The following is a 25,762-nucleotide window of genomic DNA, read 5'->3' as shown; positions in this document are numbered from 1 at the left end:
AGCTGATTGGCCTCCACGGGTACACTTCTGTGAATGATTCATAAAACAATGTGTCAATCCTCATTTCAGTGCAAATGTTCTCTTTACGGCTGAGGCTTCATTCCAATGTGATCAAATTGTAAATTTTCACAATCAACATGTGTGGGCTGACGAGAATCCGCACGCAATTGTGCAATCACGTCAACAACACAGATTTTCTGTGAACGTTTGGGCAGGCATTGTTGGTTATGTCTTGATTGGGCCCCATGTTCTTCCACCTACGCTCAATGGAGCACATTATCATGATTTCATACGGGATACTCTACCTGTGCTGCTAGAACATGTGCCTTTACAAGTACGACACAACATGTGGTCCATGCACGATGGAGCTCCTGCACATTTCAGTCGAAGTGTACGTACGCTTCTCAACAACAGATTCGGTGACCGATGGATTGGTAGAGGCGGACCAATTCCATGGCCTCCACACTCTCCTGACCTCAACCCTCTTGACTTTCATTTATGGGGGCATTTGAAAGCTCTTGTCTACGCAATCCCGGTACCAAATGTAGAGACTCTTCGTGCTCGTATTGTGGATGGCTGTGATACAATACGCCATTCTCCAGGGCTGCATCAGTGCATCAGGGATTCCATGCAACGAAGGATGGATCCATGTATCCTTGCTAATGGAGGACATTTTGAACATTTCCTGTAACAAAGTATTTGAAGTCACACTGGTACGTTCTGTTGCTGTGTGTTTCCATTCCATGATTAACGTGATTTGAAGAGAAGTAATAAAATGAGCTCTAACGTGGAAAGTAAGCGTTACCAGACACATGTCCACATAACATATTTTCTTTCTTTGTGTGTGAGGAATGTTTCCTGAAAGTTTGACCGTACCTTTTTGTAACACCCTGTAGTCTTGTTTTGGTAGATGATCACAGAGAGGAAAAAGAGGGAGTTGTTGAAATGTGAAATTGGTACAAGGTCTATTCCTCTTGAGTATCAGTAAACTCCACTGACTTCTTTGTCCTCCATCAACAAAAGAATTACCCTTATCAGTGTTACATGCCCACGCTTCATGAGGTGGTCACTAGAGACATGGAATTTGGCCCACCGTATTGATGCATGTTTTAATGGGTAGGGAGCATTTGCTAGCTCCTGCCCAAACACTGTAAATTACACTTCAAAATGGAGAATAATGACACAAGCTGTCCCTCAGAGCTCTGTTCTCAGTCCTATTCTCTTTTTGTTCTATCTTAATGATTTGCCCATCAGTGTCAGCACTCCATCAGTTCTGTTTCCAGATGATAGGTCTGTTTTCGCTGAAAATTGTAAAGTGAGAAATATCCATGATTGTGTCATGAATACTCTTGATAGTTAAGAAACACATTTCCAGTGAAACAGGTTGCCTCTGAATATCTCAGAATTGTATATTGTACAATTCAAAACCCAAAGAGGAAAAGTGCCAGGAAATTAAAATAAGTTATAAAACTAAGGACAGAGCAGAAATGGAATCTGCCAAATTTCTAGGACTAAATCTAGATAAAAATTTAAATTGGAATACACACATTTAGTACCTCTTGAGTGAGCTATGTATTTTCACACAAAATTTCATGCTGATGTCAATGGTGGGTGGTAATCACAATTTGTATTTATCTCGTTAATGGCACGTTTGTGGATTCATGTTTACTGGAACATTTCTCCTTCTATTGCCATGTACCTTCAGCTGTGTCAGTTTTCACTATTAATTACACTACTGGCCATTAAAATTGCTACACCACAAAGATGACGTGCTACATATGAAAAATTTAACCGACAGGAAGAAGATGCTGAGATATGCAAATGATTAGCTTTTAAGAGCATTCACACAAGGTTGGCGCCAGTGGTGACACCTACAACGTGCTGACATGAGGAAAGTTTCCAACCAATTTCTCATACACAAACAGCAGTTGACCGGTGTTTCCTGGTGAAACATTGTTGTGATGCCTCGTGGAAGGAGGAGAAATGCGTACCATCACGTTTCCGACTTTGATAAAGATCGGATTGTAACCTGTCGCAATTGCGGTTTATTTTATCGCGACACTGCTGCTTGCATTGGTCGAGATCCAATGACTGTTAGCAGAGTATGGAATCGGTGGGTTAAGGAGGGTAATACGGAATGCCGTGCTGCATCCCAACGGCCTCTTATTACTACCAGTTGAGATGACATGCATCTTACCCGCATGGCTGTAACGGATTGTGCAGCCACATCTCGATCCCTGAGTCAACAGATGGGGACATTTGCAAGACAACAATCATCTGCACGAGCAGTTCGATGATGTTTGCAGCAGCATGGACTATCAGCTTGGAGACCATAGCTGCAGTTACCCTTGATGCTGCATCACAGACAGGAACCCCTGCGATGGTGTACTCAACAACGAACCTGGGTGCACGAAAATGGCAACACGTAATTTTTTTGGATGTATCCAGGTTCTGTTTACAGCATCTTGATGGTCACATCCATGTTTGGTGACATCGCGGCGAACGCACATTGGAAGCGTGTATTCGTCATCGCCATACTGGCGTATCACCAGGCGTGATGGTATGGGTTGCCATTGGTTACACGTCTCAGTCACCTCTTGTTTGCATTGACGGCACTTTGAACAGTGGATATCACATTTCAGATGTGTTATGACCCGTGCCTCTACCCTTCATTCGATCCATGCGAAACCCTACATTTCAGCAGGATAATGCACGACCGCATCTTGCAAGTCCTGTACGGGCCTTTCTGGATACAGAAAATGTTCGACTGCTGCCCTGGCCAGCACATTCTCCAGATCTCTCACCAATGGAAAACGTCTGGTCAATGGTGGCCAAGCAACTGGCTTGTCATAATACGCCAGTCATTACTTTTGATGACTTTTGACGAACTGTGGTATCGTGTTGAAGCTGCATGGGCAGCTGTACCTTTACACGCCATCCAAGCTCTCTTTGACTCAAAGCCCATGCATATCAAGGCCGTTATTTTGGCCAGAGGTGGTTGTTATGGGTACTGATTTCTCAGTATCTATGCACCCAAATTGTGTGAAAATGTAATCACATGTCATTTCTAGTATAATATATTTGTCCAATGAATACCCGTTTATCATCTGCATTTCTTCTTGGTGTAGCAATTTTAATGGCCAGTAGCATAAGATGGGCCCTGCAGAACATATTGGCACATCCTGATCTTGTTCAGTATTATTCTGCAGCCACTCAAGGTCATTGGGCATCTTATCATGTCACCATCAACACAAAAAGTATTCTCCAGTAATCCAGTGCATTCAAACATCCATTTTGATGCAATCCAGACAAAGTCTGGTGATAAATGGTGCTAAGGCTTTACTTGGATGTTCATCTGCTGCGAAGCAAGAGAAGCAGTCATCTCAATCACACTGAGATGACTGTTTCACAGCCTGTGCCATATGGATCCTTCCCACCAAAGCCAGCTTTTCTGAATTGCACAGGTGGGAACTTTCCCTGCAATACATCCTATGCTCCCGTAACCCTCCTGGGCTCAACCTTCGTTAGTCCCTGTCCTCACCCATTCAGCTCCCTCCCTGTTCCCATTCCAGCACTACACAGCCGTCATTTCATTACCACACCCAGTCTTTCAATTTCTTTTTATTTCTCTCCTTTCCGCTACTTAGCCCCCCACCCCCTCCCCAGCTTCTCTCATGCCCTCCGTCTAAACTGCAGCACTTCACTGTCCACCACTCCCGCCATACTATCCCTCCCCCTCACCACCCCAGCCTCCTCCTTACCCCAACCCAGTCACTACTCTCATCATACACTGGTGCTGCTGCTTGCAGTGTGGTTTCAGTTATCTGACACTGCAGATGTGTGAGTAAGTTGTGTTTGTGTGTGTGTGTGTGTGTGTGTGTGTGTGTGTGTGTGTGTGTGTGTGTGTGTGTGTGTGTGTTGCTGACAAAGGCCTTAATGGCCGAAAGCTATAATTGAATCTTTTTGTTGTGCCTATAGCGACTCTGCATCTCCGCTATATGGTGAGTAGCAACTTTCTTTCTCTAATATTGTTATAGTTGTTGTAGATAGATTGAGTTGTTACACAGTAAATCATGTGTGCTACATGCTGTGGACTTTATAACTAAACACATGGCAACTCACATGAGACATAGCAAGACGAGTTCTACTGGCTAAAGTGAAAGCATATAGCTTTATCTGGACAGCAGAAGTTGCTAACTGTTAGAGTGGTTGCCATTACTCCATTTCTACCAAACCAGAATAGATCCAGTGTACAACAAAGTTTATGTTAGAATAAATGTTTTGAACTCATGAAAGAAAGTACAGGGTGTCCCAATGGGCACAGTCAGTATTCAGAGATATGACAGGAATACTTAAAAAAATGGTTCAAATGGCTCTGAGCACTATGGGACTTAACATCTGTGGTCATCAGTCCCCTAGAACTTAGAACTACTTAAACCTAACTAACCTAAGGACATCACACACATCCATGCCCGAGGCAGGATTCGAACCCGCGACCATAGCAGTTGCGCGGTTCCGGACTGCGCGCCTAGAACCACTAGACCACCGCGGCCGGCAGGAATGTTTACATGAAACAAAAAATTTCATATGGACATATGCCCTATTCCAAATGGTTTCTGAGATAGAAAGAAATTTAATGTACACTTGCTTTAAGGCTAGTGATGCCCAATGTATGTGTATTACTCAAGTAACCTCTTTGATGTTTTATTCAAGCCCAGTCTATGTCAATGTTATCAGTCTCTTTGCTCATAATGTGTTTCTCCCATTCCTCCTAGGGTGCCCGGTATACATCATAATTACAGTATAATTAATTGTTGTATCCTATCTTATATTTTTTCTTGAAAACATTAATCTTTTTCTCTTTACCTTTACTAATATGATACAAACTGGAAAATATCATAACATAATGCTATATACACTTAGGTGTATAGTGTCCCCTTTGCTTTTCAATGTGGCCCTCAATTACATCATGACAATCTAGCGAAAAGAAAATCCATGTTAAATCGAAATTGGAGGAAAACCAGCAATAAGAGCAAACTGCCTTGGGTTTGTTGATGATTTAGCTCTCTTAGTCTTTGACATGGAAGAAGTTCATGCTCAGATCACAAGTCTCCAGAGAAGTGCTTCAAAAATAGGATTACAAATATCCTTTGAAGAAACTGAAATTATGCCCATGAAACCTCTTTGTATAGATAAAATCTTCATAAATGATCAAGCAATTAACATAGTTCTACAATTTAAATATCATGGAGAAATTATTTTGCACAACTTGGGTGAGAAAGCAACATGGATAAATAGAACCAACAAAATGAAAAAAAAGCACAATTTTTAACCTGGTCAACATATAATAAGAAATGCCTATCAATAGACACTAAGACCAAACATTTTACAACTGTAACTCTCCCGGAAGCAACTTATGCTTATGAAACTCTGTTCCAAGTTAAAAATGAAAGAAAGACCGATCGCATCAATAAAAAATACTATGTTGATGGAGTCTGGAGAATCCTCCCTAATGAAATTGTCTATTGTGAGATTGACCCAATCACCAGCACAATGAAGAAGAAAAGAATCTCATATTTCTTTCATGTCTTATGACTGACTGATAACAGGATTTTAAAGCAACTAGTGATGAGGAGTCTCTGGAAGAAGACAGGAGGACAGTGGGTCAAAGAAATTTAGAAAGATCTTGAAGCAGTTGGACTTAGTATTACTGATGCAGAGAACAAAAACAAAATTAACACTCTCCTTAAGAATCATAAATTTCCAGCAGAAATGACGCAAAGAAGACTGGTAGTGATTTCAGACGAGCTAAGAAAATTGCATATGGAATGAATGAAAAAGCACTGGGCTGAGCGCAAGAAGCAAATAGCCCAATCTTCAAATAGAAAGTGAACAAGGAATGACTCAAGTGTCCAATATAGCCAATCAAGTTAATAATAATAATAATAATAATAATAATAATAATAATATACACTCAGTTAATGGAAGTCGTGGGATAACAATACATATATATATACAGATAGCAGTAGTGTCGCAGACAAAAGGTATTAAAAGGGAAGAGCATTGGCAAAGCTTTTGTTTGTACTCAGGTGTTTCATATGAAAATGTTTCCGATGCTATTATGGCAACATGACGAGAATAACAGACTCTGATTAGAGAATCGTAGTTGGAGCTAGATGCATGTGACATTGTATTTCAGAAATTGTTAGGGAATTCCATATTCCAAAATCCACAATGTCATGAGTGTGCTGAGAATACTAAATCCAGTCATTACCTCTCAACATGGACAATGCACTGGCCAATGGCCTTTACTTAATGGCTTAGAATAGCAGTTTTTGCTTAGAGTTGTTAGTGCTAACAGGCAAGCAACAATGCATGAAATAATCACAGAAATCAATGTGGGACATACATCAAACATATCCTTTAGGATAACACAGTAGAATTTGGCACTAATGGGCTATGGCAGCAGATGATCAGTGCACAGGCCTTTGCTAACAGCAAGACATCACCTGAAGTATCAATCACGGATTTGTGACCATATCAGTTTGGTCCTAGATGACTGGAAAACCATGGCCTGGTCAGATGAGTCCCGATTTCAATTGGTAAAAGCTGATGGTAAGATCTGAGTGTGGCGCAGACCCCACAAAGCCATGGACCCAAGTTGTCAATAAGGTGCTCTGCAAGATGGTGGTGGCTCCATAATGGTGTTGGTTGTGTTTACAGGGAATGGAACCAATCGTTGGATACAAATGATTATGTTTGGCTACTTGGAGACCATTTGCAGCCATTTGTAGACTTCATGTTCCCAAACAACAATTGAATTTTTACAGATGACAGTACGCCATTTCACTGGGCCAGAGTTGTTTGTGAATGGTTCGAAGAATATTCTGGAAAATTCAGGTGAGGGATTTGTCACCCAGATTGCCTGACATGAATCCCATTGAACATTTATGAGGTGTAATGAAGACATCAGTTCGTGCAGAAAATCCTGCACCAGCAACACTGTCACAGCTATGGAGGGCTACAGAGGCAGCATGCCTGAATATTTCTACAGGGAACTTCCAACAACTACTTGAGTTCATGCCATCTTGAATGGCTGCAGTGTGCCTTGCAAAAGGATGTCTGAGACAATATTAGGAGGTATCCCATGAATTTTCTCACCTCCTTGTACGTTTTGTAGAGCAGCAACTGGATGTGGCATGGACTTGACAAGTCATTGGAAGTCCCTTGCAGAAATACTCAGCTGCCTCTATAGCTGTCCATAATTGCAAAAGAGTTTGTAGTGCAGAAATTTGTGTATGAACTGATCTCATAATTATATTCCATAAATTTTTGATGGAATCCATGTCAGGCAGTCTGGGTGGCCAAATCATTAGCTTGAATGATCCAGAATGTTCTTTAAACAAGCCGCGAACGATTGTGACCCAGTGACAATGTGCATTGTCACCCTAAAAATGCAATTCTCCAAGCAGCCAAGCATAATCATTTTCATTTAACGATCAGTTGCATTCCATGTAAACACAGCCCACACCATTACAGAGCCAGAATCCATGGCTTCATGGGGTCTGCACCACACTCGAACCTTACCACCAGCTCTTACCAACTGAAACTGGGACTCATCTGACCAGGCCACAGTTTTCCAGTTTTCTATTGTCCAACTGATATGGTCACATGCCTTGGAGAGGTGCTGCAGGCGATGTAGTGCTGGTAGCAAAGGCACTCACATTGGTCATCTGATGTTGTAGTCCATTAATGACAAATTTCACAACAGTGTCCAAACGGGTACATTCATTGTACATCCCACATTGATTTCTGTAGTTATTTCATGCAGTTTTGCTTGTCTGTTAGCACTCTCTACAACTCTACACAAACGCCACTGCTCTTGACATTAAGTGAATGTCATCAGCCAATACGTTGTCAGTGGTGAGAGGTAATGCCGGAAATTTGATATTCTCAGCAGACTCTTGATGCTTTGGATCTCAGAATACTGAAATCCCTAACGGTTTCCAAAATGGAATGTCCTATCTGTCTAGCTCCAACTACCATTCGACTTTCAAAGTCCATTAATTCCTGTCGCGCAGCCATAATCATCTTTTCACATGAATCACCCGAGCACAAATGATGGCTCCACCAATGTATTGCCCTTTTATATCTTGTGTATGTGACACTAGCACCATCTCTATATATGCATATTGCTATACCATGACTTCTGTCACCTCAGTGTTTATTTACTTAATAGCACTAAAACATTTGTTTAGAAGACCTTTCACAGGCAACCAGGGAACATGTCAGTAAATTGATAGCCCAATAAAAGAAATGAATTGTAAATATATTGGTAGATATTTGGCTTGCTGCCAATAAGGCCATTTCCTGGCCCATTGTATGTGATGTGGCTGCATGATCCTGTGTGGCTGAGTGTCAACTCCATATCTACATGGCATTCATGGGATCCTGATGTAATATTACATAACATTAAACTGCAGTCTCTATAGGCCAAAATCTTGATGCTACCAAATTCTGACATGTGGTGGTAGATGTTTTTCTTTCTTATAGGAAGCATGACACAATCTTCTTGAAAACAACCCAATATTCAAACGTGATTTCTGAATGAGCAACCCCCTGCATAAAAATTTCTTAGGTACAGAATGTAGATGGGATTACTCCTAACTACTTTGTGTGGTATCACTTAAATGGCAATCTGCTGCATTGCCAATCATGCACACCAAATTTGTGTTTCTTGCATTACAACTTCAAGAATTTACAATTTTAACTGCCAGCTGTACCATATGAACACTTGTCAAATGGGCTATCACATCATAAGCAGTAAGTACCAAAGATATATGAGTTGATATTTAAACAGCTAGTTGATTACTCACTTACAGCATCCTGGTTGCGAGATGCTCACTGACTTACCAGTATCGACAGTGTCACATTCATCCCAGATACTGTCATCTGAGGCGATGCTGAATCTCTCGATGTTGCCTTGTGTCTTCCTGCTGTAATTTTTGATGAGTGATGTCCATGTGCAGTGGTGTTCCGTTCCACAGCCTGCATTCTTCAACTTCCTTCTCCAGTTGGCAAACCAATTGCAGATCTGGAAAGGAAAGAAGTATGTTACTTAACAGTGAAAAAGGGTAACAAGAAAATAGAACCACATCTGATACAACTAATGTGAAATAAAATGCTGACTTGAATGTTACCAGAAAACACATTATCTCATTCTAGTGTTTTGGATAGAATATTTTACAAGGCACATCTTAGATGATTTTTGTCCCTCTTTTTTGGTACGGAAGACCTTTTCATAAGCTAAAAAACTAAACTCGCCCTAAAAGGCCACGAATGCCCAATGGTACCACTAGCTGCCATGTCATCCTCAACCAGTAAGCATCACTGGATGCGGATATGGAGAGCCATGTGGTCAGCACGCCACTGTCCCAGCTATATGTCAGATTATGAGGCAGGAGCTGCGAGTTCTCAGTCAAGTAGCTCCTCAGTTTGCCTCACAAGGGCTGAGTGCAGCCCGCTTGCCGACAGCGTTCAGCAGACCAGATGGTCACCCATACAAGTGCTATCCCAGCCTGACAATGCTTAACTTTAGTGATCTGAGAGGAACCAGTAGTACCGTTGTGGCAAGCCTGTTGGCCTAGACCTTTTCATACGTATGATAAATTGAATTCTTGATAGTATAATGTCATTGGAGCTACATTATCTCTTTTCTCTTAATCAAAATAGGCAAATAAAGTGAACATCATGTTTAAGAACCCAGTGCAGTATCACTCCTAGTGTTCATGAAGATTGCATCAAGAAGTATGTTCTCATTTTAAATGAAGCTATGTAGGAGTTTAGCAAACATACATGGAAAATAATATTTTTTTTACTCTTAAGTCTTATAGTATGACTTGAAACAACTTTGTTCTTAAAACTGCTTATAAGGTATTTCCTGTCATCAAGGTTGTTATTCAGTCACTGATACAGCCACGAACATGATGCCAGTTGGTTCATGTTACTCAAGGCAACTGGGCAGAAATAGCAATAAAACTTTTTCCTAGTCCATGAGCTACAGTCTACATATTTTGGATCCTTAACATACTTACAAGTTTTTGTTTCTTGTAGAAGAAGTGCCTCAATGAAAACATCAATTGGAGGGTAGGGTGAGTGAATTTCTGTTTGCTAAAGTCCAGACTATCACCAGTAGCCGCTGCTTGGAGATATGTTAAATAATGCACACACTCATTGGGCAGATTAAAACTGTGTGCCAGATTGAGACTCAAATTTGGAACTTTTGCCTTTTGCAGACAAATACTCACCGACTCTCCGTTTTTTCCAAATTTCGCAGAACTTCTCCTGCACATCTTGTGGGGCTAGAGAGACTAGCACTCCCTTTATTTCCAGTGTGCCAATTCAGTAAAATATACTGAAGAACTTCTGTGAAATTTGGGAAAAAGGGAGGTAAGGCATTGGAGAAAATAAAGCTGTGAGGGCAGGTTGCGAGTCATTCTTGGATAGCACAGTCAGTGAGCACTTGCCTGCAGAAGACAAAAGTCCCACATTCGAGTCCCTATATGGCATTCTGTTTTAATGTGCCAGAATATTTCAAATCATTGCACACTCCACTGCAGAGTGAAACTTCATTATGGAAGCAGAAACATTTGATAGTTACTCCAAATTATCTTTATAAAATCCTGGAGTCCTCCTACCAGTGCTACAACCATCTGGTTCCTAGATTCATACTGATGAATGCTCTTTGAAAAAGGTACATCAAACTTCTGTATGAATCATTGATAGCCAAAGCTGGAGAGTAATTAATGGTCTAGTTGTAATTGGTACACGGTCTTTCATTTTGGTACTGTTGTTACCAGTTCTCGACCAGTTGCTTTTACAAAATATTGAAAACAATGTTTCGACATTTCGGAAAAGGTATGTATCCAGCATCAGTTCACGAGTTAAAGTTTCGGAAGCTGTTCACTCACTACTCAATCAATCACTCACAACATTTGCAAAGCTTCCTGCTTCATCTGGTTGCAGATTAAGCAGCGTTTGCTGTTCCTGCTTCTGCCTTGGGTTGAGTGTTGTGCGGCCTCTCGACGTTGACCTCTTTCTCTCATTGTCACATGTTGTTTTCCCATCCTCTTGTTGCATGGCATGACTAAGACGCACCACGTCTGGACACCTCATAGTTGACCGCCACTGTAGTTAGTTGCCCAGCCCAATGACGAGTCGGTTGTTCGATTTCTCATGCTGCCACCTAGAATTTTCTTGCAGAATGCCAGAATCGGTCTTGGAGCGTCCGAATTCCTGCAATCTGATGTAATTCCCTCGTTGAGAAATCTGTAGGAAGGTGTATCACCAGGAGAAGAGCTTTGTTCTGTACCATTTGCAACATCTTGAATAATGTATTAGTGGCGTTTCGCCACAACTTGATGGCGTACTCTAGCAGTGCCCTGATAACTCCTAGGTACCGTGTGATGCCACAGTGTGAGGGCAGCAGCATCGTATGATTTGGCAGGGTGGAAAGTAAGTGCAACCTTCCCAGCACTTTACTCTTGCCCACCATATATGCGCCTTGCACATCAGGCACCAGTCCAGGGTGATGTCGAGATACTGACTATTGAGTGGCCAAGGGATAGGACCACTCACAATTCACACTGGCTGTAGATTAGCTGGCAACTTCTGCTTGGTGATGACAGCTGCTTGGTTTTTGGCTACATTGAACTTGAGCTGCCATTTGGTGGCTCTGGCCCCAAGCTCATTGCAGGTCATCTGTAGGTGACAGTGCGCTGAGGTACAGTACAAGTAATGCAGTATCATCGACATATAAAGCTATTTGAATTCCCGGGTCTTTGGGACTGATAAGAGGGAGTACAAAAGGGGCCCGAGCAGAGACCCCTGTGGTGGTCCCACTGTGATGTGGCTTGCTCTTGATGTGGCGCCGTTGGCACACACATGGAATGTGCAGGCATGCGACACAGGTACCCCCTGCACAAGAAGCTTGCATAGAAGACCTTCATGACACATGCTATAGAAGGCTCTCGAGACGTCAAGGGCAGCGCCTCTAGGTGCTTGGGATACTCCATTGTCCCCATCGTCTGCTCCACCAGCCGTAGGAGTTCATGTTGCGTGGAATAGCCCTCTGGGAAGTCAGATTATTTGTTAGGAAGCAGCCCTTTCTCCCTGCCATTGAGCCTCAGTCACTTGATGTAGAGCTTGTGAAAGACCGTGGAGAACGAGGGCAGCAAGCTGAAAATTCTGCACTAGGGTGGCGTTCTCTCCCGCCTTTGGAATGGCTACTACTTCCGTGTGTTTCTCTGTGGAAGGGTAGCGGCAGGTTCGGAGGATGTTGTTGAAGGTCGCCACTAGGATATGCATAGCATCTGCTAATAGCTGCTTCAGTAGGTTGTTGTCCATTTGGTCGCACCCTCCTGCTTTCCTGGGTTTCATGTGAGCGAGCTGTTATCGATGACGCCTCTGTTTGCCAGGAACACCTGCAACATCCGCTTCCAGGCGGATGTGGTCTGTCGAGCCAGTGTGAAACTAGCCGCGAATACGTCGGCTAGGACTTGGCTTTGGAGTCTGGTTCTGGGATAACATCGCGCCCCACTTGCAGCGGCGGTATGCGCTGGCTCCATCTCAGGAACTGATTCGTCATATTCCAGGCGCTCTTGCGGTCGATCCTGAGCTTGGCAATCTTGCCAGCCCACTCTCGATTCCAGTGGTTGGCGACTGCAGCTGTAATGTCTCGAAGGAGTCGATTTAGCAGCCGTTTGATGGCTGGATTCCTCGTGATTTGCCGCTCACGAAAGATCCGCTTCATCTCGTTTATGACCTGGCGGATGTCCGGTGGAAGTTGTCGAGATTTGTCCTTTAGCTTCCAAGGTCGGCCAGGAACGGCCGCATCAGCTGCGCCCAGGACATGGCGCGAGAATGCAGCGAGTACTGCGTCTGCATGGCGGCGACTGTCTTGGCGAAGTGCACTCGGAAGTGCTCCCAGTGGACGGCTTACTGTTCGCTTACTTAAAATAGTGCGCTCCCGGAAAGCCTGATTTCTCTTTTTATTGTCGAGTTATTTCCAGAAATATAAGCACTTCTGGTCTGGAAATGTACTGCCACAAACATTACTGGGAAACAGTGTCTAGCAATGTTGCTGAACATGGCCAGCAATGTTGACAGTCAACAGTGCCAGGTCATATTGGTGGCAAGCTGCAATTTACTGACCCATCAAAATGCTCTTTGGGCGGTGATCTGATGGCGTCAAGACTCGAGACTTGCACGGTTACATATAAACTGTTCGGATTGTTGAGCTTGTCTGGATTTGAAAATATACTGTTGTGGAGAACTTAAGAACGAATAACTTTCGTATGATGTGTCACTACCTAGTACCATAGCTCGACAGAATTTGGACCAGACATAGAAAGATGTGCCTTGGTATAGTACAAAGATAACTGAAAGATATATGCAATGAGACGAACAGAAATGATGCTTTTAGTCATTGCTTCATAGATGAACAGATGAAACAGTTCGAGCGAATCACAACTTCCCTGTTTCACACCATTTTTAATCCAAGCACTGTGTTCTTGGTCTTCCACTCTTATTGTTCCCCCTTGGCTCTTGTACAATTTGTACATTAGCCGTCTTTCCTTATAGCTAGCCCCTATTTTACTCACAATTTCGTACATCTTGCGCCATTTGACATTGTTGAACGCTTTTTCCAGGTAGACGAATCCTGTGAACGTGTCTTTATTTTCCTTCAGTCTTGCTTCCACTACCAACTGCGACATCAGAATTCTCTGTGGTACTTTTACCTTTCCTGAAGCCAAAGTGATTGTCGCCTAACACAACATCAGTTTTCTTTTCCATTCTTCTGTATATTATTCTTGTCAGCAACTTGGGTAAGTGAGCTGTTAAGCTGATTGTGCTATAATTCTCGCACTTGTCGGCTCTTGCAATCTTCGGAATTGTGTGGATGATGTTTATCTGAAATGGTACATCGCAGACCCATACGCTCTACACATCAACGTCTACAGTCGTTTTGTTGCCACTTCTCCCAATGACTTTAGGAATTCTGATGGAATGTTATCTATCCTTCTGTCATATTTGATCTTTAGCCTTCGAAAGCTCTTTTAAATTCTGATTCTAGTACTATTTCCCCTCTCTTCTATACTGAGTTCTTTTTCTTCTTCTATTACATCATCAGACAAGTCTTCTTGCTCACAGAGACCTTCAATGTACTCTTTTCACCTACCCTCTGCGTTTAACAGTGGAATGCCCATTGTACTCTTAATGTTACCATCCTTGCTCTTAATTTCACCGAACGCTATTTTGACATTCCTGTGTGCTGAGTCAGTCCTACCGACAACCATTAATTTTTCAGTTTCTTTACATTTTTCATGAGCCATTTCGCCTTAGCTCCCTGCGCTTCCTTTTTATTTCACTCCTGAGTGACTAGTATTTCTGTGTTCCTGAATTTCCCTGCTCATTTTTGTACTTCCTTCTTTCGCCGACCAACTAAAGTATTTCTTCTCTTACCCATGGTGTCTTTGCAGTACCTAAGCTTTTCTTTCCAACTTCAGTGATTGTCCTTTTTAGATAAGGGAAAGTCGGGAAAGAGAACGCACTTAGTATTTAACCGCTTATATCTAGCAGATGAGCAGGTTAAAACAAACTTTTCTTATAACAAATTATTGCTGGTTTATTTACGAATAACATACATCACTTACAGCTTTAACACAAACCTTAAATGTCAACATATGTAAGATACTGCACATTCGTACTCTTTCCGCATGGTCTGGTAAGAGTATGCAACATATAGTCAAAGAGTACTCACTAACATAAAACACAAAAAAATTCACAATGTCCTTCACAACCTATGCATTCTTCATGCCACCATTGGGAGCAATTATCATACTTAGTCCAGTCTTCCGTGATAGACTCCTTCTTGGATTTGCACACGGGTGTTCCTGAAAATGATGACGCTGTTAAGTCCAGATTAGCTCCAGAGATTCTGCTTTGTTCGTTACTGGTACTTTGTCTATTCTTGTTTTTTTTTCCTGGTTTAGCTTGTTTTTCTAACAATGCGTTATTGTATGGAGACCCAGACAAAATGTCGGATTTTTTTGCCATTTTCTTCTTTGTTGTGGTCGGTCATATTTTGACAGTGGATAAATAGTGAATAGGTCTACACCTGTTCGTACATCAGCACTCTGAATTTCAGTTGTGTCACGTTCTTGGTTTTTTCCTAGTGACTGCAGAGGCATATCTGTCACTGAGGAGCAACATTTGTCCGTGGGTCCCTGTTCAACTCATCTGCCTTCTTCAGTTGTTGGAAATTCGGCGCTCTCAGTGATTTCTAATGCACCAGAGTCTTCTACTGTGAAGACATCCGGACTGAACGGGAATATTCCCGATTAGTCAGCTGTTTGGATTGTGGCTACTCTGGGATATGCAGCTCGAAACGAAGGACTTAGTAACCATTAGAAACAAAGAGGGTCGAGAGGGATGGATTAACAGTGCGCGCATAGTCTTTCCCGCTATATTACAGCTTACTCTTAACTGATGCTCCAAAGAGTTCAAAAAATATCATAAATGGCAGTCACTGCTTGGTTCCATTGTTCGTCGTTAGTTCCTCAAAGAACGGTGATTCTTTTCCCGAATAATTTTATTTTCTAGTGCAAACTTAGATAGCGGTTATTTCTTACAATATACAACTAAAAGATTACATAATTTGAACAAAAACTTATATTTACCTGCTATAATCAATAAAAATGGCGGAGCTCTTCAAGATTACATGTGATGGAGTCGCTATAGAAGCAGCAACTGAATATGCGAGGGTAGCCCAGAAAGTAATGCACCGCATTTTTTTCTCAGCCGAAAGGAATGCTACGAATGCGAAACGTTACGTATGTATTATTTGAAATCTCCTGAGTGAGCGCGCCAAGTTTCCATCGCTTCTGACAGATAGCATAGCTGCAAGACAGTTTGAAAATGGCGTTTGTAGGTGTTTACGTTACAAGAAACGTGCAATCATTAAATCTCTTTGTAGAGAAAGAAACTGTGGGGAATATTCTGTGCAAAATCTGTGGAGCATCTGCTGACGACAGAAGTAGGGTCAGTCGTGGGCTCGGAGGGTGAGGCCATTAGAATGCGGTTCGGCCGAGCTCCACGATTTGCAGCGGTCGGGGAGGCCACCCACGGCTGTCACACCTGACCTAGCCCCCTTGGACCATTTGTTTGGGCTATTAAAGGATGCCGTTCGTGGAAAACATTTTTAGGACGATGAGGAGGTGAGTCTCAGAGTGAAGTACTGGCTTCGCTACCAGGACAAGGATTGGTACCGACAGGGCATACACGGCCTTGTTTCACACTGGAGGAAGGCCGTAGAACGGGATGGAGATTACGTGGAAAAATAGGGTATGCAGATAAAACACCATTCTTTCGTGTGTGGAGTTCTCATTATGTTCAATAAAGAATTGTTGAAGAAAAAAATGCGGTGCATTACTTTCTAGGCAACTCTCGTAGGTTTTTGTTGTCGGTCACCCTTGCCAGTGTAGAGAAAATGCCAATGCGAACTCTTACCAGACAAGTACTCTAACCCAGCCTTACCCTATGTTCATACCTCGTCAACTGAACTGCCTTTTGAACTCTTCCTTACCACAGTATCTATAGCCTCAGAGAACTTCAAGCATGTCTCTTTATTCGTCAGTACTTCGATATCCCTCTTCTTTGCATGTTATTCCTGACTAGTCTCCTAAACTTCAGCCTACTCTTCATCACTATTACACTGTGATCTGAGTCTATATCTTCCCCTGAATACACCTTACAAGCTAGTACATGATTACGGACTCTCTGCTTGACTACGATGATCTTCCCAGTATCTCCCGGCCTTTCCCAAATGTACCTCCTCCTCTTGTGATTGTTGAACACCGTATTCACTATTATTAGCTGAAATTTATTGCGGAACTCAATTACTCTTTCTCCTCTCTCTTTTCGAGTTCCCCAGAACCCTTCCTTCCACTCCTTCCTGTACAACGGCGTTCCTGTCCCTCAACACTCTTAGATTTTCATCGTCCTGTGAGTACTGAATTACCCGTTCAGTAACCCTGTGTACTTTCTCTATCTCTTCATCTTCAGCTTGCGACGTCGGCATGTACAACTGAACTATCGTTGCCTTTAAACATGCTACAATCACCGATCATGAGAAAAAGACTAAATGATCAACAAAAGGAAAACGTTCTACGAGTCGGAGTGTCAGAGTTTGAACACGATACGGAATAATATCTTATCAAATCCCGTTTAGTTCATATTTTTTCCACAAGCGGCGCCGTATCTGCCACTACATGAAACTAGTACGTACACTACTGGCCATCAAAATTGCTACACCACGAAGACGACGTGCTACAGACGCGAAATTTAACCGACAGGAAGAAGATGCTGTGATATGCAAATGATTAGCTTTTCAGAGCATTCACACAAGGATGGCACCGGTGGCGACACCTACAATGTACTGATATGAGGAAAGTTTCCAACCGATTTCTCATACACAAACAGCAGTTGACCGGCAATGCCTGGTGAAACCTAGTTGTGATGCATCGTGTAAGGAGGAGAAATGCGTACCATCACGTTTCCGACTTTGATAAAGGTCGGATTGTAGCCTATCGCGACTGCGGTTTATCGTGTCGCGACATTGCTGCTCGCGTTGGTCGAGATCCAATGACTGTTAGCAGAATATGGAATCCGTGGGTTCAGGAGTGTAATCGGAATGCCGTGCTCCGTCCCAACGGCCTCGTATCACTAGCAGTCGAGATGACAGGCATCTTATCCGCATGGCTGTAACGGGTCGTGGAGCCACGTCTCGATCCCTGAGTCAACAGATGGGGACGTTTGCAAGACAACAACCATCTGCACGAACAGTTCGACGACGTTTGCAGCAGCGTGGACTATCAGCTCGGAGACCATGGCTGCGGTTACCCTTGACGCTGCATGACAGACAGGAGCGCCTGCGATGGTGTACTCAACGACGAACGTGGGCGCACGAATGGCAAAACGTCTTTTTTGCGGATAAATCCAAGTTCTGTTTACAGCACCATGATAGCCGCATCCGTGTTTGGCGACATCGATGCCAACGCACATTGGAAACATGTATTCGTCATCGCCAGTATGGCGTGATGGTAGGGGGTGCCATCGGTTACACGTCTCAGTCACCTCTTGTTCGCATTGACGGGACTTTGAACAGTGGCTCTACCCTTCATTCGATCCATGCGAAACCCTACATTTCAGCAGGATAATGCACGACCGCATGTTGCAGGTCCTGTACGGACCTTTCTGGATACAGAAACTGTTCGACCGCTGACCTGGCCTGCACATTCTCCAGATCTCTCAGCAATTGAAAACGTCTGTTCAATGGTGGCCGAGCAACTGGCTCGTCACAATACGCCAGTCACTACTCTTGATGAACTGTGGTATCGTGTTGAAGCTGCATGGGCAGCTATACCTGTACACGCCATCCAAGCTCTGTTTGGCTCAATACCCAGGCGTATCAAGGCCGTTATTATGGCCAGAGGTGGTTGTTCTGGGTACTGATTTCTCAGGATCTATGCACCCCAATTGCGTGAAAAGTAATTACATATCAGTTCTAGTACAATATATTTGTCCAATGAATACCCGTTTATCATCTACATTTCTTCTTGGTGTAGCAATTGTAATGGCCAGTAGTGTAGATTCTCCGGCAGAGGCGCTACCACAGCGGAAAAATACTGGAGTTTAACATTTTCTCCCTGCCGACAAGAGCCTCAGAAGCTTGTACCGCACAGCTCGACACACCTGTGTGTAGGTGAGTCCCGTCTGCAGGGCGAGCGCCCGCTTCTCCTCGCGGCTGGGGTACGGGTTGTCCCGGCGGCGCAGAAGCCAACGCTTCAGCTGCTGCTTGATGTCCGCCGTGAACAGCCGCTTCGCCAGCCGCTGCTCAGCGCCCGAAGTGCACGCCCTCCTGCAACAAGCGGGAGGTGTGCACCAGCGTACACTCTCACACACAACACAACACAAAACTGTTATCTTGGTCTGGGTCAGTGGGCAACACTCCCAGATACAAATTAATCATGAAAAGTATGTTGTGTCAAAATTAAAATTAGAGAACTTTTGACGTGCCTTTGAATTAGGCTCAAAATCATATACAGCAGCTGGCATGTGCATTTTCAACTTCCCGCGGCGTAATTAATAGTCCATTACATTTCGGGCATGCAGCCGCGCAAATAAAATTTCCTCCACTGATGTTTCTGCCCCGTATCGTCCGGCCATCCCCAGAGTGAGTCACGGACAAAGTATGGAATCCGACTCTTGGGGTAATTAAACTGCAGAGAAGTCGTCATGGTATCACCGCCGCCGATCACACATCGATAAGCGAATCGAATGTCTAAACTCCTTCGCCACAGGCGGCGCGTGTGTAAGCGTATTTCTTTGCCGCTGACCAGCTTCTGTGACCCGCATGCGCATTACCGCTGCGGTGAAGCATATAACGCCGCGCTTGGCATCTTGTCGTAAGTCGTGTGACTCACTCTGAGGATGGCCGGACGATGCGCGCCCGAAATATCAGTGGAGAAAATTTTATTTGCGCGGCTGCATGCCCGAAATTTAATGGACTAAGCAGCTAGGATGTTCATAGTACCCTTTTAAACTTCTAGAATTCTAAGTTGAACATTGAACTTCAGATTCTCAGTCGGCACTTCATATATGGTACATGTTTTTGAGCATTATTTCAAATGCACATTCGATGTTTGTCTAATATTTTTTATTACTTACTTTGAGGAAGCTACCCAAGCACCACTCACGCCCACTCCTCACGGCTTTACTTCCGCCAGTACCTCGTCTCCTACCTTCCAAACTTCACAGAAGGAGAGCTTCTGTGAAGTTTGGAAGGTAGGAGACGAGGTACTGGCGGAAGTAAAGATGTGAGGACGGGGCGTGAGTCGTGCTTGGGTAGCTCCTTTGGTAGAGCACTTGCCCGCGAAAGGCAAAGATCCCAAGTTCAAGTCTCGGTCAGGCACACAGTTTTAATCTGCTAGGAAGTTTCAGGTCCTGTATGCTTTTCAAGGGACTTTTATACCATTCCTTCCGCAAAATACAAGTTGACTTAAACCATAACGGAGATGCACAACAATCACACACACTTCTTCCAAAAGTAGACCACAAAGGCTCAATAAAATGGAGATCTAGTGACTGTTGTGGCCAGGAGAGATGCGACAACTCATCCTCGAGCTCACATATCCAGTCCTGGGCTATGAGAACTGTGTGAACTTGGGCCCTGTTATCTCGGAACACAGTAATACCATTAGGGAACACAGTACCACAGGATGGATCTGATCAGCCAAAATTGTCATATAATCCTTGGTAGTAATGCGACTTGCAGAGGAATCATTTGGCCCAGAGAATACCTCGATATGGCTGCTCAAATCATCGCCTAGCCCTCGCCATGTTTCACTCTTTGGTCGTAGACTCTACCAGATGTTGGGAACAGTTTGAAAGTAGATTCATCCAACTAAATGACTTTCTTCCTTTGCTCCACACCTCAGGTTTTATGGCTTCGCTGCCACGTTTACCCGTTATAGACATTTGCATCACTGGTGAGTGGCTTTGAAATTGCAACTCGCCAGCAACTTCCAGCTTATGGAGTCTCTTCGTGTTGTTTTGGTGCCGACAGGGTTCGCGAGTGCGACAGTCAGTTCTGCAGTGACTTCTGCAGCTGCCATTCTCTTATTTTTCGTAACAATCCTCTTCAATGGCCATCTGTCACTATCACTCAATACACATTTTCAGCCGCGTTGTGACTTAGCGGATGACGTTTTTCCGCTTTCCCTGTGTGAGACATAAATCTTCGACATGGCGCCTTTTGAAACACCAGACACTTCGGCTAACTTGGTTGCGAAAGCACCCACCATACCAGCACCACCAACAATTTTCCAACGTTCGAATTCACTTACCTCCAAGATAATGCACTGACAACACTGTTCTGGCCTCGACTGACACTTGCGACGGATTGAGGACAATGGACAGGTGCCGTTCGTGGTACATACAACAGCGTCACCTGAGGTTCGGCTAGCATCTGCACTTATGTTCAAGCATCCACTTCTCGTGGTTCAAAATGGTTCAAATGGCTCTGAGCACTATGGGACTTAACATCTGAGGTTATCAGTCCCCTAAAACTTAGAACTACTTAAACCTAACTAACCTAAGGACATCACACACATCCATGCCCGAGGCAGGATTCGAACCTGCGACCGTAGCGGTCGCGCGGTTCCAGACTGAAGCGCCTAGAACCGCTTGGCCACTCCTGCCGGCCTTCTCGTGGTGTTTCCATATTTTTGTCCAACCCCTGTAGATTAAGAGAAACCGTAGACATTTCAGTTTATGCGGTGATTTGATATCTTTTGACACTACATTTACGTAGCACCTGTTCGTGAAATATTTCAATTTTCCATCAACACTGATTACTAATTAAATCGTTCTTAATTACACGGATTACTTTCAAGAAATTAATTAATTAATTTTTTCGAAACTAGACTTTAAGGTGGTCAGTTTGATACCCTATTTTCCGATGTCGTACTTCCCGTTTGGCTGCAAAAATTCAGTCAAAAAGCTACCCTCAATTCACTATTTTTTCTTAATTATTATCCTGACTACATTCGAGCAATTAATCCTTCTTTTTGAAAAACTCACCCTCGTCAATCTGGTATGCCTGTTTTGTTCAATCCCCAACTTTAGTTTGGCTCTGAAATTACGGTCCAAAATCGACTGTGTAATTTCTAGGGAGTCTTGATTTCGCTCCGGTCAAACATTTGACCAAAAATGGGTCCAGTCCCCCGGTTCCGATCAAGGTTTTTGGGACTTACATCCTATGTAGATAATGTGCAAAGTTGGTCTGCTCTATTATCACACTCAATGAGCGAGATTTCGCTCTGAGCCGAGACGCGAGAGGTGGAGGCATGGTTAACAACGACAAAACAAGCCGCGACCACCCGTCAGGCATTCCACTGGACGAGTGCCAGAGGAGTACCGTGCCAGCGACGCCATTTGCTGTGTTTCTGTGTTGCACGTGCTTATAGGAGCCGTTCAAGTAACCCTAATTACCTCAGTGCGAGGCACACCTTAAAATACCGTTGAAATTGTACTGTTTCTCCTCTTGACTCAACGAACTGAATTTGTGCAATCAACGAGTGGCCAGGAAGCTTCTTCCCTGTTCTACACTATCTTTACACAATACCAGTAAATCCCTCATTCGTGCATAAACCGCCTTCGTCCGCAGCTCGTGGTCGTGCGGTAGCGTTCTCGCTTCCCGCGCCCGGGTTCCCGGGTTCGATTCCCGGCGGGGTCAGGGATTTTCTCTGACTCGTGATGACTGGGCGTTGTGTGTTGTCCTTAAGTTAGTTAGGTTTAAGTAGTTCTAAGTTCTAGGGGACTGATGACCATAGATGCTAAGTCCCATAGTGCTCAGAGCCAAAACGGCTTCAGATTTCTGTTTACAAATGAATTACTGCAATTAATATTTTATGTCAAGCGTGTAAGCGTGAAAAAGTGTAGAAAAGGTTAGACATCTTGCTAAGTGCTCTCATTATGAAACAGAGGTCGAGTGTAGACTGGGTGATTTGCATTTCGTTTCAAGCAACAGCGCGTCTCAATGTTTATGACACCATATCTCCTGAATTATGGGTCGTACAATGATATAATTTTGCAGATACATTCATTGTTATATGGGAATACTGTCTGCAAAATGTGTTATGGTTAGAGTTAATAGTAATGAAGTAATAATTTAAAACGCCAGGCCTGATGCAGCAGTTTTACTGCGTGAGAAGCGAAAATCTAGTAAGGTATACTTTTTTCCTTTTATGATTTTGTGGAGGTTGTCAGCGAGAAAAAGCTTCCTAAGGGTTTGAGACTATGTACAAAGTTTGTTGCAAATCACAAAATGCTCTCATTCTCAAATACTGGATGAAAAAAGTCCGAGTTACTTACGCTGCCTCAAGTGTCTAGCAGTAATAGTTGTATTACTGTGTTAACGTTTAACATAAGATTACACCAGTAATGAGAAGGTTACGATAGCGTTTCAAGTTTTTAAATTCGGTCAGTAATTATATGAAATACTGAAAATCAAATTTGTTGCCCCCTGGAAGATGTTAAATAGACCATCTGCAATTTGCACTGGATGCCACGGACCGGGTTAGCCGTTTAGTAATATAGACTGTTTTCCAATTTTTTAAAGGATTTTGTTTTTAGAGATACCACATCCTCATAACCATTTATTTATTGTTTTAAAGACAATGTCTTGTCGCAACTATAGCCTTCTCGTCATGAATCTCTCTTGAAACCCCCAAATGTTGGGAATTCTGGGATGGTTAATCTTGATGTTCCCCAGGAAATCTTTTTCTGGGTGTTCATCTCCTCCTTGTCTCAAGATCTTCTCACCTACCGTGTTATCTTACAGCCTATCGTGCCTCGTGATGTAGTCTACAGATGCAGTTTTTACTTCCTCGGCCTGCTCCAGTACAAATCGAATTACTCTTTTTCCATCTACTGAAGATGTTCTGATATGTTTCTTCCTTGTCCACACTACCACTGAGGCCATATTGTGCCTGCCTGGCATTTTTTGTCCAGAATTCACTGTAATGTAATAATAAGACAAAAAAATTTTATTTCTGTATGTGCAAAATTATTTCGAATTATTTTTCCCTCCTTTCACAGATCACTACGGTACTGTAAAAGTCTCATTCTTTTCCATTTCTTCAGTATCTCTATTGTGGTCTGTAATGGTACCATCCAGACAGCACAGCACTTATGTTTCTGAAGTAACTTTTTACTGTTTGCGTTTTAGGTAAAAGCTGAACATATATTTTGTCTTATTAGCTAAATTTTCTGCTAATTTCTTTCAGAGATAACGAGAAGGACTTACGAATCTTACTCATCCCTCCGGGGTGGACTGCTAAGATTCCGATATCATGTGCAAATCTTATTAGCTGGGATTTCTTATAATGCATCTTGCCCCACTAGTATTTGCTTTTCTTATATTACGGCTTCTTCCACGGATAGGTAGAATAAATAAAATGAAACAGGCAATCGTAGTATACACATTTTCTAAGATTCGTTATCGCTGAAGGTCCTCTGGCTCAAAGTTAATTCTGTACCATATTTTTCCATTTTTTGAAAACACTGAACACAAAATAAGTTCACATAACAACGGACATTTTACATCTATAATTACTGACTTCTTGTGAGAGTGAAAATGTACCCTAACTATACTGTATTGGAATAAAACTTCTATTCTGATAGTGCTACAAAGTGACACAGTCTTTTACGGTAACTTTAGACTAGTCTTAAAAAAAATAACGTTTTTCATATGTTTTAGTGCTCTGTGTAAATTTGGATCATGCTAGAAGGAATTCAAGTTTTTTTAAGAAGAAGTGATAACAGCGTTAAGTCAGTATTGGAGCTTTACTTCGAAATATCAAGACGTTTGTTCAACTTAAATCACTGTCGCCAGAAATTGTCTTCACAGCCAAAGGCCATTAAAGAATAATCACAAGCCTGAGAGCTTGTGAGAAGGTGGAAAGACAACTTGAAACTACGAGTATAGAGGTATCGAAACTGTTACTTTCAGTCCCAAATAATGCAAGTAGGTGGAGCTGCAGCCATTTGATACAAAAGTAGTAACTGGTACCGGTAAAAAGTTACTCTGATTTACTTTTACTCAAATGACACTCATGATGCAGTATCTGACAGCAATATAAAGTCATTTGCAGAAGTAGCTCCAATTCTAGATTCTAGCAACGCCCCTAAGAATAGACAGGGAAAGAAACAATAGCACTCGCTAATCCTGAATCCCCTATGAAGAAAATGACACTAAGGGCAGGGAGGGGGGGGGGGGGCCGAGGGCAGCTAACGGCCATGCTAGATAATCCTGTCTGCATGGTCATTCGATCAGATAAGTGTATTGTTATCGAAAACTACATAGGTAGGCCTATTTATGAAGAATTTCAAGATAATTCGACGAGTGTAAGTGGTTCAAAATAGAGATGTAATATTGGAGGTAAACAAATAATCTGTAAACTAGGACTGCTGAGGTGCAGGGGTTCTCTTCAGCCCACAAACGAAAAAAGTTTCGGTCTGTTGTCAGACGCGACAGGTACTAATGAGAACGATGATTTTCCAATATGTAGCAGTAAAGTCTTCAGCACGCACTGATTTGTTATTTCATATACTGGCCACCAGATATTATGTGTTCTGGATCGTTTGTCACAGTGAAAAATTATTATTTCGTTTACTTCTCAACTTTCATCTATATGCGCATCATCAAAGGATATAGGTTGTTGGTAAGTGATGTTTTTTTTTTTCAAATTTAACACCTTTTACAATTTTATTCATAGTCATTTTAATGTTTTTATTAAGTAAATTGTACGAACACGTGGATTAAAAAACTTATCAATATACTATAACATGCAGTACCGTAACTGAGCTACTTCAGCCCCTTTTTTTTGGCACGTGATTTGGGGTCAAGTGACCCTGAATAACATAACTAGCCTTCACATGCGATACTATTGTGGAATAGTGTTGCCTACAAAATACATTCATTTGCAAAACTAGACCGATGTTTGTAAAAAGTAGTTTATTCAAGGATTTTCGAGTAATTACCAAACAGAAGACTAGGGACCTCTAATGGAAGGCACGAGGCCCACCAGCAAGACCTGCAAGTGGCCAATGTCGAAGGATACTTCGCTCTACGAATGGG

At 42.8% G+C, this 25,762-nt stretch overlaps 1 protein-coding gene across 2 annotated transcripts in view; it reads right to left on the bottom strand.

Moving 5' to 3' along the window:
* LOC124776785 (homeobox protein Mohawk) overlaps positions 1-25,762 on the bottom strand; it is a 102,968-nt gene that overhangs the window by 10,477 nt on the left and 66,729 nt on the right. For both annotated transcript variants that reach the window (XM_047251924.1, XM_047251923.1), the window contains 2 exons: positions 18,814-18,979; positions 8,914-9,094 (listed from right to left, as the gene is read on the bottom strand). In XM_047251924.1, the coding sequence (XP_047107880.1) occupies positions 8,914-9,094; positions 18,814-18,979 (347 nt within the window). The remainder of the gene's footprint in view (positions 1-8,913; positions 9,095-18,813; positions 18,980-25,762) is intronic.

The sequence above is a fragment of the Schistocerca piceifrons genome, chromosome 2, assembly GCF_021461385.2.
Source record: "Schistocerca piceifrons isolate TAMUIC-IGC-003096 chromosome 2, iqSchPice1.1, whole genome shotgun sequence".
NCBI classification, from domain to species: Eukaryota; Metazoa; Arthropoda; class Insecta; order Orthoptera; family Acrididae; genus Schistocerca; species Schistocerca piceifrons.
Note: the sequence above shows the minus strand (reverse complement) of the source record. Positions and strands in the feature narration are given on the sequence as shown.